We start from the raw sequence: 16,588 nt of genomic DNA, 5'->3' as shown, positions 1-16,588 counted from the left end.
AAAGCCCTCTCTCTCCCAGACAGACTGATAGGCTGGTTTATAACTTCTACTGCAGAGGAATACAGCACCACATTTCAGCTACAACTTCATCTGAATGTTAATAGTTAGTGTGTCTAATCTCATCACCCAGAATCAAATCCTCCTCGCGTGCTGGCCATCGTGCCAACTACTCGATTTTAATGTTAAGGATGTCATGAAGAACTAGTGTGTTTCAGTCTGGAATCTTAGGTTTATCTTCATAGATTTGTTGTTTTTCTTAGTGATGAGGTATTATGCCATTTGAAGAGTAAGAATTATTTATTATCAATCGTCCTGTTTTTCAATCACAAAGGGAATTGACTAAATGTCTACAGATGTAGGACCATAATATCCTGCAGCAACAGGAAATATGAATTGCTATGTGGATTTTAATTCATGGAATTTTTGTAAGGGTTGATACATTTTTACATGGAAATTACAAACTTCAGAAGCCTTTTTAATTTTCTTCATTGCTTGAATGTTTAACTGCATTGCTTGAATGTTTTCCTGCAACAGGGTGATCAAATTAAGAGCGTACATCTGTAGCTGTTTTCTCCTGGCCATGATATGAATGCTCCACCCTCTGGCTCCGGCTGCAGACACAGCTAACAGCTGACATATGGTCCCACTGTGATGGATGGACTTTCAGAGAGGGAGTGGCTCCCTCCTGTTAGCCTGTTGCTCCACAAACCATAAGATTCATCCTCAATGAATGTAATGCATCACACATTGACCACACATTGACCACACATCACTGGCTAATATTTTAGGCTGATTTGTTAAGAGGACAATAACTATGAGCATTCCTTTTTTGGCACCCAGGCTATCTATTGCATTTATTGTTCATAAAACATGGAGGAACCAATCAATGCAGTCGATACTGGCGCTACTCTCTCACTCTCCAATTGTCCATTTGGATAGGGTCTAGACTGTTTGAAAGTTATTCTTTTTCACTAGGCCTTTGAAGAGTATTTCCATCCCAAAAGGGAATAATGGATGAGCTGTCCACCCTGACCAGGGAGCTGGAAATAGAATAGAGTGACATTCTATTTGTCTAGAACACACTGGCCTGGCCCACCTAGCCCCTGACCAAGCAACCAGGTCAATAACAATAGAGACTGGTTCAGATCAGGAAGTGAACTGATGTGACTGAGAAATGAGGATGACCCCACAAACGTCCCCAACTGTCTTTTTTAGGTGCAAACTATACATATTATCATCGCAGGGGAAGCAGGAAACTGGAGCTCCAGGATCCTATAAATATTTGTTATGCACACATCACATGCTTTATATTTATTTGATATTTTCTGGCCTAGAGAACAAGACGTATAAGACAGCACGTTATGCATCCACAAGCTATTATACAGACTGTCTTCATATACAGCAATTATGTCTCCTAGACTGGAACTGGCCTCCTTTGAATGGTAATCCGTATGAGTCACTGAAATACCTCAACTTGCCCTACTTGCGTGTGTGCTTGCGCGTAGGCACACACACACACACACACACACACACACACAGAAGAGTGACTTTTCATTAGCAAGGACTGAAATTGGATTTGCATAGTCATACATCTCTTCAACAGAGAACGAGCACAGAGGACCACAGAGATATTCCAGCTTTCTGCATTTCAGATCACAACGCAATATTAAGTTACTCCTGAAGTACTTCGAATGAAACAGACTTCAATATTTGAGCCAAAAATAACTTTTCAAGTGGCACATTTTTAGAGGCCTGCATATAAGCGAGTGGCCTGTGTTTTACTGTGTGATGCAGTTGGCCCCGATCCTTTCTTTCTGTGACTCTTCAGAGGAGAATATTAGCTGCTGGCTCCAGGCGCTGCAGCTTCATTATGTGCTTGCTGTGTTGTCACACTTGGACCACCGCGGCTCCTTCCCTCACACATGGGGCTTTTTGTTCCCTGTTCTTTATTAATTGATATTTTTGATTATGCATACTTTCTCACGCATGGTGCCCTGCCCGCCCGCCCGCCCGCCTGCCTGCCTGCCTGCCAGCCAGCCAGCGAGCAAGCAAAGATGATGAGAGGCAGGTTGGTTTTGCATATGAGATCAGATCCTCCACTGCAGACAGAGTCCCACTGTCAAGCAGCCTGTCGGTGTCTCTGTGTCTTCCTACATGGCAGTCAAATGACTATGAAAGCCATTACTGGTGTTATTACCCTGTCACGCACATTGGGAACCTGGAAGTCAGGAAGAACTTCCAGTTCCGCAAATATCCTCCCTATGAGAGAGGAGAAGTTTGGGGGAGCAGGCAGAACCCGAGGGAGGGATTACCGGTGGAGGCTGAAAATGTCAAACACAATGAAATCAGTGAGCTCCGCCTCCCATGGTAATGGGATTCAGTGTGGAAAGTGGATGGGGAGGATAGAGAGAGAGGGACTGAGCTGTAACCTTGGAGGATGGAGGATGTTCTCTCTCACACGGACATATTAAAGGGACTAAGGTTGAAGGGTAGAGGTGCGAATGAAAGGACTGACTGGATGCTGTCTGAATGACAGTCACAACGGGCAGATGGATGCTATTACAGATGGAGACTTGTGGGTAATTTGTGAAGATGTCCTTATATGTGATAAAACACTTCTGAGGCAGACAGTCCTAATCCCACGTTGTTTCTTTTGTTACATCTAACAATAAAGCCCTCAGTGACATTGAGGGAGGTGGAGGAGATAATGAAAATTGAATAAGCGATGCATATTGTCTGTCCTTGCCTTGATACTCTTTGATACTCTTTCAATAATAATTATCCATATTTGGGTGTTATTCAAAGGTCAAATGAAACATACCGGAACTTTACCACCAGTTCCTTATTGGAATTCATAGGAATTTTCTCAAACTGCAATTTGTAAAATTCTCTCCTACATAACACTGGATGTTTGATATTCAATAGAGTTGCAGTGGCTGGCACGTAGAGATTATCCTTGTCCAAACTGTGGGGGTGGAAGTCTAAAAAGACAGTGAAAATGAAATAAAAACTCCCTTTCTCCACCCTCTCAGTACTTTCTCCACCCTCTCAGTACTGTGCTGTATGTATCTCCATGATGAAAGCACCTTGTTGTTCTACTCTCTCCACCCTCTCAGTACTTTCTCCACCCTCTCAGTACTGTGCTGTATGTATCTCCATGATGAAAGCACCTTGTTGTTCTACTCTCTCCACCCTCTCAGTACTTTCTCCACCCTCTCAGTACTGTGCTGTATGTATCTCCATGATGAAAGCACCTTGTTGTTCTACTCTCTCCACCCTCTCAGTACTTTCTCCACCCTCTCAGTACTGTGCTGTATGTATCTCCATGATGAAAGCACCTTGTTGTTCTACTCTCTCCACCCTCTCAGTACTTTCTCCACCCTCTCAGTACTGTGCTGTATGTATCTCCATGATGAAAGCACCTTGTTGTTCTACTCTCTCCACCCTCTCAGTACTTTCTCCACCCTCTCAGTACTGTGCTGTATGTATCTCCATGATGAAAGCACCTTGTTGTTCTACTCTGTTCCATTCTGCCAGGGATTAAGAATTAAAAGTTTGGTAACCTACAGTGCCTTCGGAAAGTATTCAGAGCCCTTGACTTTTTCCACAGTTTGTTAGGTTACAGCCTTATTCTAAAATGGATTAAATCGTTTTTTTCCCCCTCATCAATCTACACACAATACCCCATAATGACAAAGCAAAAACAAGTTTTTAGAAATGTTTGCTAATTTATAAAAGAAAAAAACCCAGAAATATGACATTTATGTAAGTATTCAGACCCTTTACTCAGTACTTGTTGAAGCACCTTTGGCAGCGATTACAGCCTCTAGTCTTCTTGGGTATGATGCTGCAAGCTTGGTACACCTATATTTGGGGTTTTTCCCATTATTCTCTGAAGATCCTCTCAAGCTCTGTCAGGTTGGATGGGGAGTGTTGCTGCTCAGCTATATATTTTTTTAAGGTCTCTCCAGAGATTTTCGTTTGGGTTCCAGTCTGGCCACTAAAGGACATTCAAAGACTTGTCCCGAAGCCAGTCTTGCATTGTCTTTACTGTGTGTTTAGGGTTGTTGTCCTGTTGGAAGGTGAACCTTCGCTCCAGTTTGAGGTCCTGAGTGCTCTGGATCAGGTTTTCATCAAGGATCTCTCTGTACTTTGCTTCGTTCATCTTTGCCTCAATCCTGACCAGTCCCTGCCACTGAAATACATCCCCACAGCATGATGCTGCCACCAGCATGCTTCACTGTAGGGATGGTGCCAGGTTTCCGACAGACACAACGCTTGGCATTCAGGCCAAAGTTCAGTCTTGGTTTCATCAGACCAGAGAATCTTGTTTCTCATGGTCTGAGAGTCTTTAGGTGCCTTTTGGCAAACTTCAAGTGGGCTGTCATGTGCCTTTTACTGAGGAGTGGCTTCCGTCTGGCCACTCTACCATAAAGGCCTGATTGGTGGAGTGCTGCATAGATGGTTGTCCTTCTGAAAGGTTCTCCCATCTCCACAGAGGAACTCTAGAGCTTTGTCAGAGTGACCATCGGGTTCATTGTCACCTCCCTGACCGAGGCTCTTCTCCCCCAATTGCTCAGTATGGCTGGGCGGCCAGCTCTTCGAAGAGTCTTGGTGGTTCCAAACTTCTTCCATTTCAGAATGATGGAGGCCACTGTGTTCTTGGGGACCTTCAATGCTGCAGAAATGGTTTGGTACCCTTCCCCATTTCTGTGCCTCGATACAATCTTGTCTCGGAGCTCTATGGACAATTCCTTCGACCCCATGGCTTGGTTTTTGCTCTGACATGCACTGTCAACTGTGGGGCCTTATATAGACAGGTGTGTGCCTTTCCAAATCATGTCCAATCAATTGAATTTACCACAGATGGACTCCAATCAAGTTGGAGAAACATTTAAAGGATGATCAATGGAAACAGGATGCACCTGAGCTCAATTTCGAGTCTCATAGCAAAGGGTCTGAATACCTACAGTATGTACATAAAGGCATTCTGTTTTGTATGTTTAATACATTTGCATAAATGTCTAAAAACCTGTTTTCACTTTGTCATTATGGGGTATTGTGTGTAGATTGAGGCTGTAACGTAACAAAATGTGGAAAAAGTCAAGGGGTTTGAACACTTTATGAAGGCACTGAGTCTGAGAGTAACTTTGGTGCGGTAACTAAGCCTGAACTAGTCATTAGAGTAAACACAACAGCTAGCGTTGGTTGTTCATGCCTGCCTGCCTGCTATCACTGGGAGAGAACAGTTTTGCTCCTAATTAAATCTATAATACAGCCCTGTGGCATATACAGCTACAGCAGAAAATGGCAGAGAGCACTTTTCGTTTGAGAAGGCAGTTGTGTTATGAAAGGGGAATTTTTCTGCGCTCCTTAAATCCTGACCTTATTTTACACACTGATGGTAATGCAAAGGAACAAGCATTGTCATCGCAGCACAAGTCTCACCCACGCGCACACACACACACACACCAGAACACCCAAGCACTCCGACACACACACATGCAAACACATACCAAGACCCTGTTAGAGAAACACACTCATATACATTACCCAAGGAACAGTATTTAGGAAAGACAATTATTCTGGTTTGTTTGTTTGTTTTTAAACTGAAAGATGACAGTTGAGTCTGTGTTGTTTCTGCTGCTCAACAAATGTCACTGATGGACATGGTGAAGGTGCACTATATTTTCTCATTAGTGCAAATCGATGGAGACCCACAACTTTGACCAAGTGGATCTACGCTCTACTACTGAGAACTAATAGATGCTTTCAGGTTCCATTGTGTCTTCTTGGAACAGTAGATTAATAGAGTATGTGATGTGACGTCATTTGATGCCTCTTCTAACTGTGGTGTTGTTTCCCTCTCCTGCAGGTAGTAACCCTGGGGAAGAACAGCAGAGGCTACCACTACATCCTGGCTAACCTGGTGAGTAGAGTAGCACAACACAACAGCCCTCCTCTCACTCTCAAACATTTATGAGAAAATGGGATTTGGAACTTGAACAAACTGTACTTTTACGAACAAATAGGAAACCACATTATCTGCACCAACAAGAACGTTTGAGCTTTTTATGCTTAGCTTTGCACCGTTATCCAGAAAACAATACCTAACACATTCCCTTTTCAACTGTAAAGGTGAAGCTCTCAGTACAGATGAACCCAGTTGTTGGGGACAGATTGTTTGATGCCTGCATGTTGTTGGGGACAGGTTGTTTGATGCATGCATGTTGTTGGGGACATGTTGTTTGATGCCTGCATGTTGTTGGGGACAGATTGTTTGATGCCTGCATGTTGTTGGGGACAGATTGTTTGATGCATGCATGTTGTTGGGGACAGGTTGTTTGATGCATGCATGTTGTTGGGGACAGGTTGTTTGATGCCTGCATGTTGTTGGGGACATGTTGTTTGATGCCTGCATGTTGTTGGGGACAGATTGTTTGATGCCTGCATGTTGTTAGGGACAGATTGTTTGATGCCTGCATGTTGTTGGGGACAGATTGTTTGATGCCTGCATGTTGTTGGGGACAGGTTGTTTGATGCCTGCATGTTGTTGGGGACAGGTTGTTTGATGCCTGCATGTTGTTGGGGACAGGTCGTTTGATGCCTGCATGTTGTTGGGGACAGATTGTTTGATGCATGCATGTTGTTGGGGACAGGTTGTTTGATGCCTGCATGTTGTTGGGGACAGGTTGTTTGATGCCTGCATGTTGTTGGGGACAGATTGTTTGATGCCTGCAGGTTGTTGGGGACAGATTGTTTGATGCATGCATATTGTTGGGGACAGGTTGTTTGATGCCTGCATGTTGTTGGGGACAGATTGTTTGATGCCTGCAGGTTGTTGGGGACAGATTGTTTGATGCATGCATATTGTTGGGGACAGGTTGTTTGATGCCTGCATGTTGTTGGGTACCTCTGGTTTCACTGCAGGGCTTCGCTAACATGACCCTGGACAAGGTGTTTGCTGGAGGAGCCAATATAACAGGCTTCCAGATCATCAACCCAGAGAACCCAATTGTCATACAATTCCTCCAGCGCTGGGAACGCCTAGACGAGAGGGAGTTTCCTGAGGCTAAGGGCACTCCGCTGAAGGTACAGTACCACACAGCTGTCAATGTTTTATTTACAGCACGACACGTCCTTCTCTCTGCCCATATCTACTTCTGTCACTTTCTCTCTGCCTAGCTGTTCATATATCTGTTTTTTTAGCAGTATCAAAGACAGAACATTTTCACTCACTTGTCAAAAGGAAGGCTGTACTATTCTACTTAAAACCTTTTGTCAAATTTAACCAGATAAACTGTCAGTGAGGCAGTAGTAAAATCAAAGAGGAAAAAATGTTTTTTTTTGTTTGAAAGTACAACAGTATGAACTAGCTTTGGCATATCAGGCAGAAACAGACTGCCAATCACCAATTACTGCTGAATGAAACAAACCTTGAGGCAGAGTAACAGTGGGCTGTTCAGCTACTGCTGTACCTACTTCATCATTGATAGACTCATTTTTACCATTTATTCCCTTTTCACATTGTACTTTATTTGTTAGTGGGCTCATTACACAAATCAGCAAGTAGCCTTTGGACTGCTCCTATCATGTCATGATCTGCTGTGGTGGTTGTGTTTCAGTACACGTCAGCGCTGACCCATGATGCCGTGCTGGTCCTGGCAGAGGCCTTCCGGTACCTGCGGAGGCAGAGGGTGGACGTGTCCCGGAGGGGGAGCGCTGGGGACTGCCTGGCCAACCCAGCCGTACCTTGGAGCCAAGGCATTGACATAGAGAGAGCACTCAAAATGGTAGGAGGGATCTTCACAGATACCTAGGTGTACCCCTGTTACCATGTCATTAAAATATAGTAGGATATTTTGACTATATCTTTAACTATCCTTACTTATTTACTTGAATTCTTCTAGCAAACCTTCACAAAGTGGTTGTTTTGTGAAGGTTATTACGGTTCCTTGTGTCATGGTGTGCGTGGCAGGTCCAGGTACAAGGTATGACAGGGAATATCCAGTTTGACTCGTTCGGTCGGAGAGCCAACTACAGTGTCGATGTGTATGAGATGAAACTAGGGGGGCCCAAGAAGGTAAGTAGAAAACAGCAGTGGCTCAACATGCAGATTACAATGAATAATAAAATGTTCCCCAATACCCATACTTGCTTTCTAAATGGTAGGAATTTGGGGTAGGTGAAAGTTTTATATTATGTGAAAAGTGTGCTTTAAATGCCAGGATGTCACACTCATTTTGGCTTTTCATATAGTAGAATTTGCTGCACACTTAAGGAAGAGAAGAGGTTGTTTTTTTTTTACCCACATGTGTTTAACAACAGCTGATTATCAGATATGGTGATGTGCTATACCAAAATGAATGAATGGTGGAAATGAACACAACTGCACATTAGAGGATGCATTTTCAGTATGGATAAGCCTAGAATGTTGATATTTGTTGTTTCAATTTTACTGAACAGTATGTAGTAGGATTAGTACACATTATGCAGTTTTAGTAATACCAGTTCTCTTTCTTTCTTTCTTTCTTTCTTTCTTTTTTTCTTCTTTATAACTGAGAGTACACGTTAAACTAGCTCAGTTATATGGACTGAAAATATGAATATTCAAGGAATTACACATGAAATATTTAAGTAGTTAAACATTAGCATGACTCCATAACATAAATGTGCATGTAACCAGATTCCCTCCGTGTAGACAGTGATCTTCACACAGCTCTGAACAGGGACCAGGGCAGAGCTGACTGTTTTACTGGATTACCTAACAGTTTTCACCTTTAGTGGATCCTACACTATTGATTTAGCTCCAGACACTGGGGGCTGACCTCACCCTGCATGCTCCCTTTATGCTCCGTCATACCTGGGGCAAAGGGGGCCAGAGAGGGGATACGGCCAAGGCTGACATGGGTAGTGATATTATATTAGCCACTACCCCCCACACATACTGGCCTAGGATTCTGACACTGTCGCCATGGTTGCTCTTTGGCTCTGAACTCTGGCACTGAAAGCAGGTGCCCCCACACTGTCCACATAGGCTCAGCTCATCTGGCCCACTGCAACACACACTGTGAGGCAATCTGCAGTGAAAGCTGAGTGAGCACTGTGGAATAGAACAGTAGGAGAGGAACAGAACAGAGAAAAGAACAGAATACAACAGAATGGAAAAGAAACAAAGTAAAACAGAACAAGAGAACGGATAGCTAGAAGAAATGGAATAGATATTTTGTAAATCTCAGCAGTTATTGTATAGGTTCACAGATGTCAGATGTACATTTTTAGTAGCAGCTCTTCATAAGCTTAATGTTTAGACATGAGCAGAAGCCCTCACTTTGTAAATTGCAACTGAAATTACTTAGCTGAATAAGATACATTTATTCCATATTTTGTTCCATTAATTAATATTGCCAAGCAACATGCGAGGAGCATCCCACTGGGCACAGATGTCAGTTCAACGTTGAGTTGTCAACTAATGTGAATTCAACGTGAAACCAACAAAACATTTCACCATCTCATTGGATTTAGGGTTAAAGTTAGGTGAAAAAATGACAAAATGCCTTTACGTTGATAACTTTTTGTCAATCCAATGAGTTTTCCACATTGATTCAACTTCATCACATCCATTTTTTTGGATTGAAATGACATGGAAACAACATTGATTCAACCAGTTTTGCCCAGTGGGATTTGATGGGCACTAATGGTATGGTTGTGTAATGGACCAGTGACAGTGAAGGTGCTGAGAGGGAGATTAGCTGAGAGTTGAATGCTCTTTTCCCCCACTGTATCTGTAGCAGAGGTTAGAGCTTCATCTCCAAGCACAGCACCAACACAGGGCTTTTTATCTCACACATCATCAGATACCCCCGTCAGGCCAAGACTCTCATCAGACATGCTCACCTTGCTCACCTGCCAACTGCTTTACTGACAAATGTCTTTTAAATGGCTATTTCTTGTAATGACTATGATGTTTCTGTCACTTTCAGACCGGGTACTGGAATGAATACGAAAAATATGTATTTATTGTGGATGCGCAGGTCACCAACGAGTCCTCTTCTGTGGAAAACCGAACGATTGTGGTCACTACTATTATGGTACACTTTCCAAGCAGATTTTAAATGTTCCACCTCTAAAAAATTCTGCCACTCAAGGTCAAGGTGTCCATTGTTACATTCTGTCCTGGGAGGGTAGAACTATTTTCTTTTGAGTTGCTTTCCATCCACTCACTACATGTTGAAACAGTCGATTCACAAAGAGTGTTTCAACTGTATCCGTGTGGGTGATAAAGCATTTTGATTTTCCATATTACGGTGGCCTGTTGTAGCAGTGACATCACAATAACGGCTTTGGTAATGAAACTAGTTAGAGCCTATAGACGTCATCTAATACACATTCAGTGCATACGTACGTAAGTAAAACCTGTTTCTTACTCATTAAGTAAATGGTCAATGATGACGGGGATAGATACAGCAAAACTACCTGCAAATTGCAAAATAACTGCCATTTGAGGAGGACATAAAAAAGCTTTGGTTTGTTTATCCCCTTGTTAAAATCTATTTTGGATCAACCATTACGAGTTCTGTACTGAAGTATAACCTCTGTGGCTTCCTCCAATATCTAGAGATATTAAGGGTCAAAGGTCAGGGATAGTTAGAGATATTATAGATAAGGTATTTTTTTTGTTCAAGCAGAGAGATGAATAAAAAAGAATGATGGATGTATATACGGTTAGTAAGAAGACATTGGTCCTGTTTAAATGTAAAATAAGGTAAGCCTTATCTTACATTTAAAACGATGGCCTTCTTTCTGACTCTGCCTATTATGTCCTCATCTTAGGCAAATTCAGAATACGAAAGTCAGACATTCTCATCTAGATGTAAGCATGTCATGATCATACTCATAACTAGTAAGGTTACTTCTGATAGACACAGGGAAATGGTAGGACCATTGTAATGTTTTGAGAGCAATATCGTTACACCATTCATATAGTGATCATGCGTTAGTCTGTTGACATTGTAGATTGACAGTCGTTATCTCGTTTTGCTTCAGAATTAGCTGTATTTGACTTTTGGAAGCCCAGTCCAAATAACACAGAGATTTGAAAAGAAACCTTCAGCACAGAAAGAAAGAAATTGACCATTGTTTTACCCACTGGCGTCCCTTACGTTCCTGGCACATATGATTTTGGAGCCAAGCCTAAAAGAAAACCAACCACACCTCAGTGTTTGACGAGCCAAGCACGTGTTTTAACTCCTCCCAGTGTATTCTGTATGGAAGATAAGCTCAGGAGTTGGTTTGATTAGTTGGAGGATGCAGCCTCCCAGCACATTCATCGATGACATGTGGTTGATGGTGTTGCAATAAGAACTACCAGTACTTTAATCCCTCGCCAATCACTGCCATTTACTTGATGAACTGGAAAGTCTCCCAATCCCCGTTCAACCTGCCCCTGTCCTAGTAAGCCGATGCAAAGCGTATGCACCCTCCACCCGGCCCTTACTTCCTTAGAGTATAGCTGGGTTAAGCATGAGGAATCCTGCTGAGAGAACCAGCCCCACTCCTTCCCCCTTAAAGCCTGTCAGTCACAGGCCTTTACTGTCCCCACTGGCCCTGCCGGGCCCCGCCTCTATCTGGCTGCATTTGGCTGTGGATCGAGTCAACACCCCACATGGTCACATGCAGTGTGACCATCTCCATGTGGCGCTTCTTGTCCATGCTGTTCTGTTTGTATTTCCTGTCTGTGTGCACTGTGTCTGTCTATGTCTATGTATGTCTGTGTGTGTGTGTGTGTGTGTGTGTGTGTGTGTGTGTCATATCCATGCATGTATGCATGTAGGTTAAAGAGGACTGGCCTCTGTGAATGGAATGTGTGCATGCTATAAACTCAACATTATGTTTAATTAACAGGAGTCTCCTTATGTGATGTACAAGCGAAACTACTTGTCGCTGGAGGGGAATGACAGATATGAAGGCTACTGTGTCGATTTAGCTGCTGAAATTGCAAAACATGTGGGGATAAGATACAAACTGTCAGTAGTTGCGGACGGGAAGTATGGTGCAAGGGATCCAGAGACCAAGACGTGGAACGGGATGGTGGGTGAACTGGTATATGGGGTAAGTGACAGTCTCGACGTACTGAAGCACTGTCACCATCACAGGGACGGGGGCTTGGCCAGCTCTGGCTTGAGGTATGTGGGCCAGATCTGGTTTACACACCTAAATCAGATCTTCTGCATGCTAAGGACAGACCTTGCCCAGCAGGGTGAATGTGGCCCACATTTATTCAAAAGTGGCCCAGCAACTACGGGTTCTTGCTAGGGTCACATATCACAAGCTAGAGCTGGCTCATAAGCAAAGTGTGCCTGCCCTCGCCCTGGTCGCATCTCCCACATTCGGACCAGATCTGGCCTTTTACTGTTACGGTGGCAGCACTGATCCATATGTGCCACCCAGCAACCAGATCTGGCCCGCAATCCTCTACTGACTGGGTGTGTGCTTTTCTCCATATGTAACTCCATAAATCAGATCTTAAGTGAAAGATTGATATGTATGTTATGAACCACTCACTACATGTAAGTATGAGCCCATTTTCTTATTTCATAAAACCCCAACTGGTTAATGTTTCATTAAGGGATAGATGACATTTAGGGACAGATGACATTAAGGGACAGATTAAATTTAGGAATAGATGACATTAAGGGACAGATGACATTAAGGGACCAATGACATGAAGGGACATATGACATGAATGGACAGATGCCATGCAGGACAGATGCCATGCAGGACAGATGACATTAAGGGACAGATGACATTAAGGGACAGATGACATTAAGGGCCAGACGGCATTAAGGCACCGCTGACATGAAGGGACAGATGACATTAAGGGACAGATGGAATTAAGGACAGATGACATTAAGGGACAGATGGAATTAAGGACAGATGACATTAAGGGACAGATGACATTAAGGGACATATGGAATTAAGGACAGATGACAGCCAAACTGTGAAGTGAAAATTAAAAACATCTGTTTGTCAGTCTTCATTTAGCATTTAGCATCTTCATTTAGCACGAAAAAGCATTTTCCCGTCTTAATGAACATTTTCCCAACCATTCTGCCAAATGACAGCCCTGCCTCTTCAGAGAGCTGAAAGAGAGAGGTGATCCCCCGTTATAATTGACAGGCATTGTACAAGCCCTGAGACACCTCTCTGCATCAACAATACATCCTCTACACCATTAATTATCCCTGAGACACCTATCTGCATCAACAATACATCCTCTAGACCATTAATTATCCCTGAGACAGCTCTCTGCATCAACAATACATCCTCTAGACCATTAATTATCCCTGAGACACCTCTCTGCATCAACAATATATCCTCTAGACCATTAATTATCCCTGAGACACCTCTCTGCATCAACAATACATCCTCTAGACCATTAATTATCCCTGAGACACCTCTCTGCATCAACAATACATCCTCTAGACCATTAATTATCCCTGAGACACATCTCTGCATCAACAATACATCCTCTAGACCATTAATTATCCCTGAGACACCTCTCTGCATCAACAATACATCCTCTAGACCATTAATTATCCCTGAGACACCTCTCTGCATCAACAATACATCCTCTAGTCCATTAATTATCCCTGAGACACCTCTGCATCAACAATACATCCTCTAGACCATTAATTATCCCTGATACACCTCTGCATCAACAATACATCCTGTAGACCATTAATTATCCCTGATACACCTCTCTGCATCAACAATACATCCTCTAGACCATTCATTATCCCTGATACATCTCTGCATCAACAATACATCCTCTAGACCATTAATTAGCTCGGAGACACCTCTCTGTATCAAAAATACAGCCTCCAGACCATTAATTAGCCATTCACATGCAAATAAGCCAGTGATATATTGAGACAAGGAGTGGCTGGGAGCTATGTTTTTCACAGGATTTCTGCCTAACCCTCACTAAGGTAACCCCTGCCCTTGTATGGTATTTATATATTTATAAGACAAGGCCGGTCCAGCTGTGACTCTGGGAACTGAGACGCTGGAACATTTATTACCGAGCTGAGATATTCACTAATAAGGATAGGAGGCTTTGAAGACAATCTGATAAAGGAGTTGATTTTTCCAGGCTGATTCAAATATCATGGGCTGTTTGCATAAGCTCTTCAATCTCCTGTTTCCATGCCTTCTACTTCATTGATGGATCTGACTGAGTAATGGGCTCTTTTGGATTAAGGCAGAGACATTAGCCAATACTAACGTTAACTGAGATTGGCCCATTTTAAACTGGCGGGTCTCACTTTCTTCTTAAACATATCTGATATTGCATGCATTCTAATCCACCATTTCATTTTACCATTCATCTCTACTCATTGGTTTCATTATAAATACGTTATAGCCATAATGCGATTTTTTTTTTAAAATGCCTGATGACTAGATTTTGATCAAGGAATTTTTATTGGCATTCTATTTAAAAAAATGTCAAAGTCAGGCTTTGATAACACAGGCAGTTTGATGTGATGTGCTTGTGCCCTGTTTTGAAGCACTAACTCCTCCTCCTCCTCCTGTTCCCATGTTTCCAGAGAGCCGATATAGCAGTGGCTCCTCTAACTATAACACTGGTACGAGAGGAAGTGATAGACTTCTCTAAGCCTTTCATGAGCCTGGGGATCTCCATTATGATAAAGAAGCCTCAAAAGTCAAAGCCGGGTGTGTTCTCCTTCCTGGACCCGCTGGCCTATGAGATCTGGATGTGTATAGTGTTTGCCTATATCGGCGTGAGCGTGGTGCTCTTCCTGGTCAGCCGCTTCAGCCCTTATGAGTGGCATCTGGACGAAAACGACGAGGCCAAAGACCCCCAGAGCCCTCCAGACCCACCAAACGACTTTGGGATTTTTAATAGCCTGTGGTTCTCCCTGGGCGCCTTCATGCAGCAAGGATGCGATATCTCGCCAAGGTTGGTTAATGTACTCCATGTTCCGTCATCTCAAACTCAGCCATCCTATCATCTACATACTGTACCACCCCTCTGCATTTTATGGTCACAATCACTACAACTCCCATAATGCCATGGTGCATATATGTTATTTTTGGGTTTGGTCTTGGCTTTTTTTGCGCTCCAGCCCATCCCACCTACATGCAATCTCTCCCTCATACTCTTTAAACACACCACCACCATTCTTCACTTGTACTCTCCAGGCTGCATGCTAGCAGTGATGCATCGCATCCATAAAATAACTTATATCCACCATGCCGGGGACTGTAAAATGCGCAGGGTCATTACATTCGAGAGTAGTTTCCCCTATTCCCCATGACTCTTGGAGGGCTACCGTGTTTTTGCTGCATGTCCCATTTTACGGTCATCAGCCTGGTGCATATAATGTATTTAAAGTGGAAGACATTTTGATGCATTTGCTGATGAAGCACCTTAACAGCATTAGATTCGGCCCCACCTCATGACTCATTTAATTATTTTTTATATAGACAAAAAGTCACGTCCTCTCCCCTCTCTTTTCATTCAATCAGTCCATCTATTCACTCATCATCACTGTTGTGGTGTGTCCCTTGTTCCTTCTCGGGGGACTGTCATTGTTCAAGCTGTCCCTCCTCATCTTGTCTGGGATGTCAGGCCATTCTAGTCCATCTGAATGAAGGTCAGTGAGAGAGTGTTCCAGGCCATGTTGATCAGAGCTGAGCATCAGTCTCACCTGAATAGTGATGGCTACAGTGCTATAGGGTGGGTAATAGTCCTCTGACATCAACACTTAAGCATGGATTGTTCGGATTCCTTTCTCAGTTATTTTTACCTTGCTGTCTCTTATGATAAAATTATTTTTGTTTTGAAGCATTACTCAAGAATTAAAGTGTGCTGTGTACTGAAAGCTGAGTGGTCGCCTCCAATGTGAGTAGGAGAAAGTCCCCTCGAAATAAAAGTCAAGCAATTTCATCCTTGTAACATAATACCAGAAAAAAACACAACATTCTATGGCGAGTTAGGATTTCATTTCTGTCTAGTACTATTTGAAGAGCCCATAAAATGCCAAAGAGTCAATGACACGGATTTAATGAAGACGATTTAGTAAATGTCACTCTCCCGCTTGGAGTATCAGTTTACGTGATAGACTACAGTAAGCTTAAGGTTAGTAGTTACCTTGCCAATGGGGATTGTCAGCCTCATTGAAGCAGATGCACAATAACCTCTGCTTGCTGTGTTCGTGTGTGGTGTCATTCAGCCACAACACATGCCTCCAGGCAAGCATCATAGAGCAACCAGGCGGGTACAACATCTCTTACAGCAACACCATGTTTTTCTCTGTGTGAAGAGCATTATCGTTGAGGTATGTGGGTGAGATTTGACATAAATCCAAGATCATTCTGTGGCAATGCTCTGAGGCGGTGCATTTATGTCAATACGTGGTGTGTGATACCCAGACTGCAGATACACCGACTCTAAACAGGAATCAGTGGACTCCAAAGGCATGGCAGCCTCCATCCCTTTGTCAGTGTGTAGGATTGAGCACCCTGCTCTCACATCCTTCTGTCCTCCCCCTTCCCTCTCTCT

General features: G+C 43.1%; 1 protein-coding gene across 1 annotated transcript in view; it reads left to right on the top strand.

The window, feature by feature from the left end:
* The window catches only part of LOC135549376 (glutamate receptor 3), a 107,845-nt gene that overhangs the window by 67,669 nt on the left and 23,588 nt on the right, over positions 1-16,588 (top strand). Inside the window, exons 5-11 of the mRNA XM_064979363.1 lie at positions 5,876-5,929; positions 6,931-7,092; positions 7,626-7,793; positions 7,979-8,083; positions 9,984-10,091; positions 11,905-12,111; positions 14,610-14,983. Of these exons, the coding sequence (XP_064835435.1) occupies positions 5,876-5,929; positions 6,931-7,092; positions 7,626-7,793; positions 7,979-8,083; positions 9,984-10,091; positions 11,905-12,111; positions 14,610-14,983 (1,178 nt within the window). The remainder of the gene's footprint in view (positions 1-5,875; positions 5,930-6,930; positions 7,093-7,625; positions 7,794-7,978; positions 8,084-9,983; positions 10,092-11,904; positions 12,112-14,609; positions 14,984-16,588) is intronic.

Source organism: Oncorhynchus masou, chromosome 12 (assembly GCF_036934945.1).
Source record: "Oncorhynchus masou masou isolate Uvic2021 chromosome 12, UVic_Omas_1.1, whole genome shotgun sequence".
NCBI classification, from domain to species: domain Eukaryota; kingdom Metazoa; phylum Chordata; class Actinopteri; order Salmoniformes; family Salmonidae; genus Oncorhynchus; species Oncorhynchus masou.
This window is presented reverse-complemented; position numbering and strand designations above follow the sequence as displayed.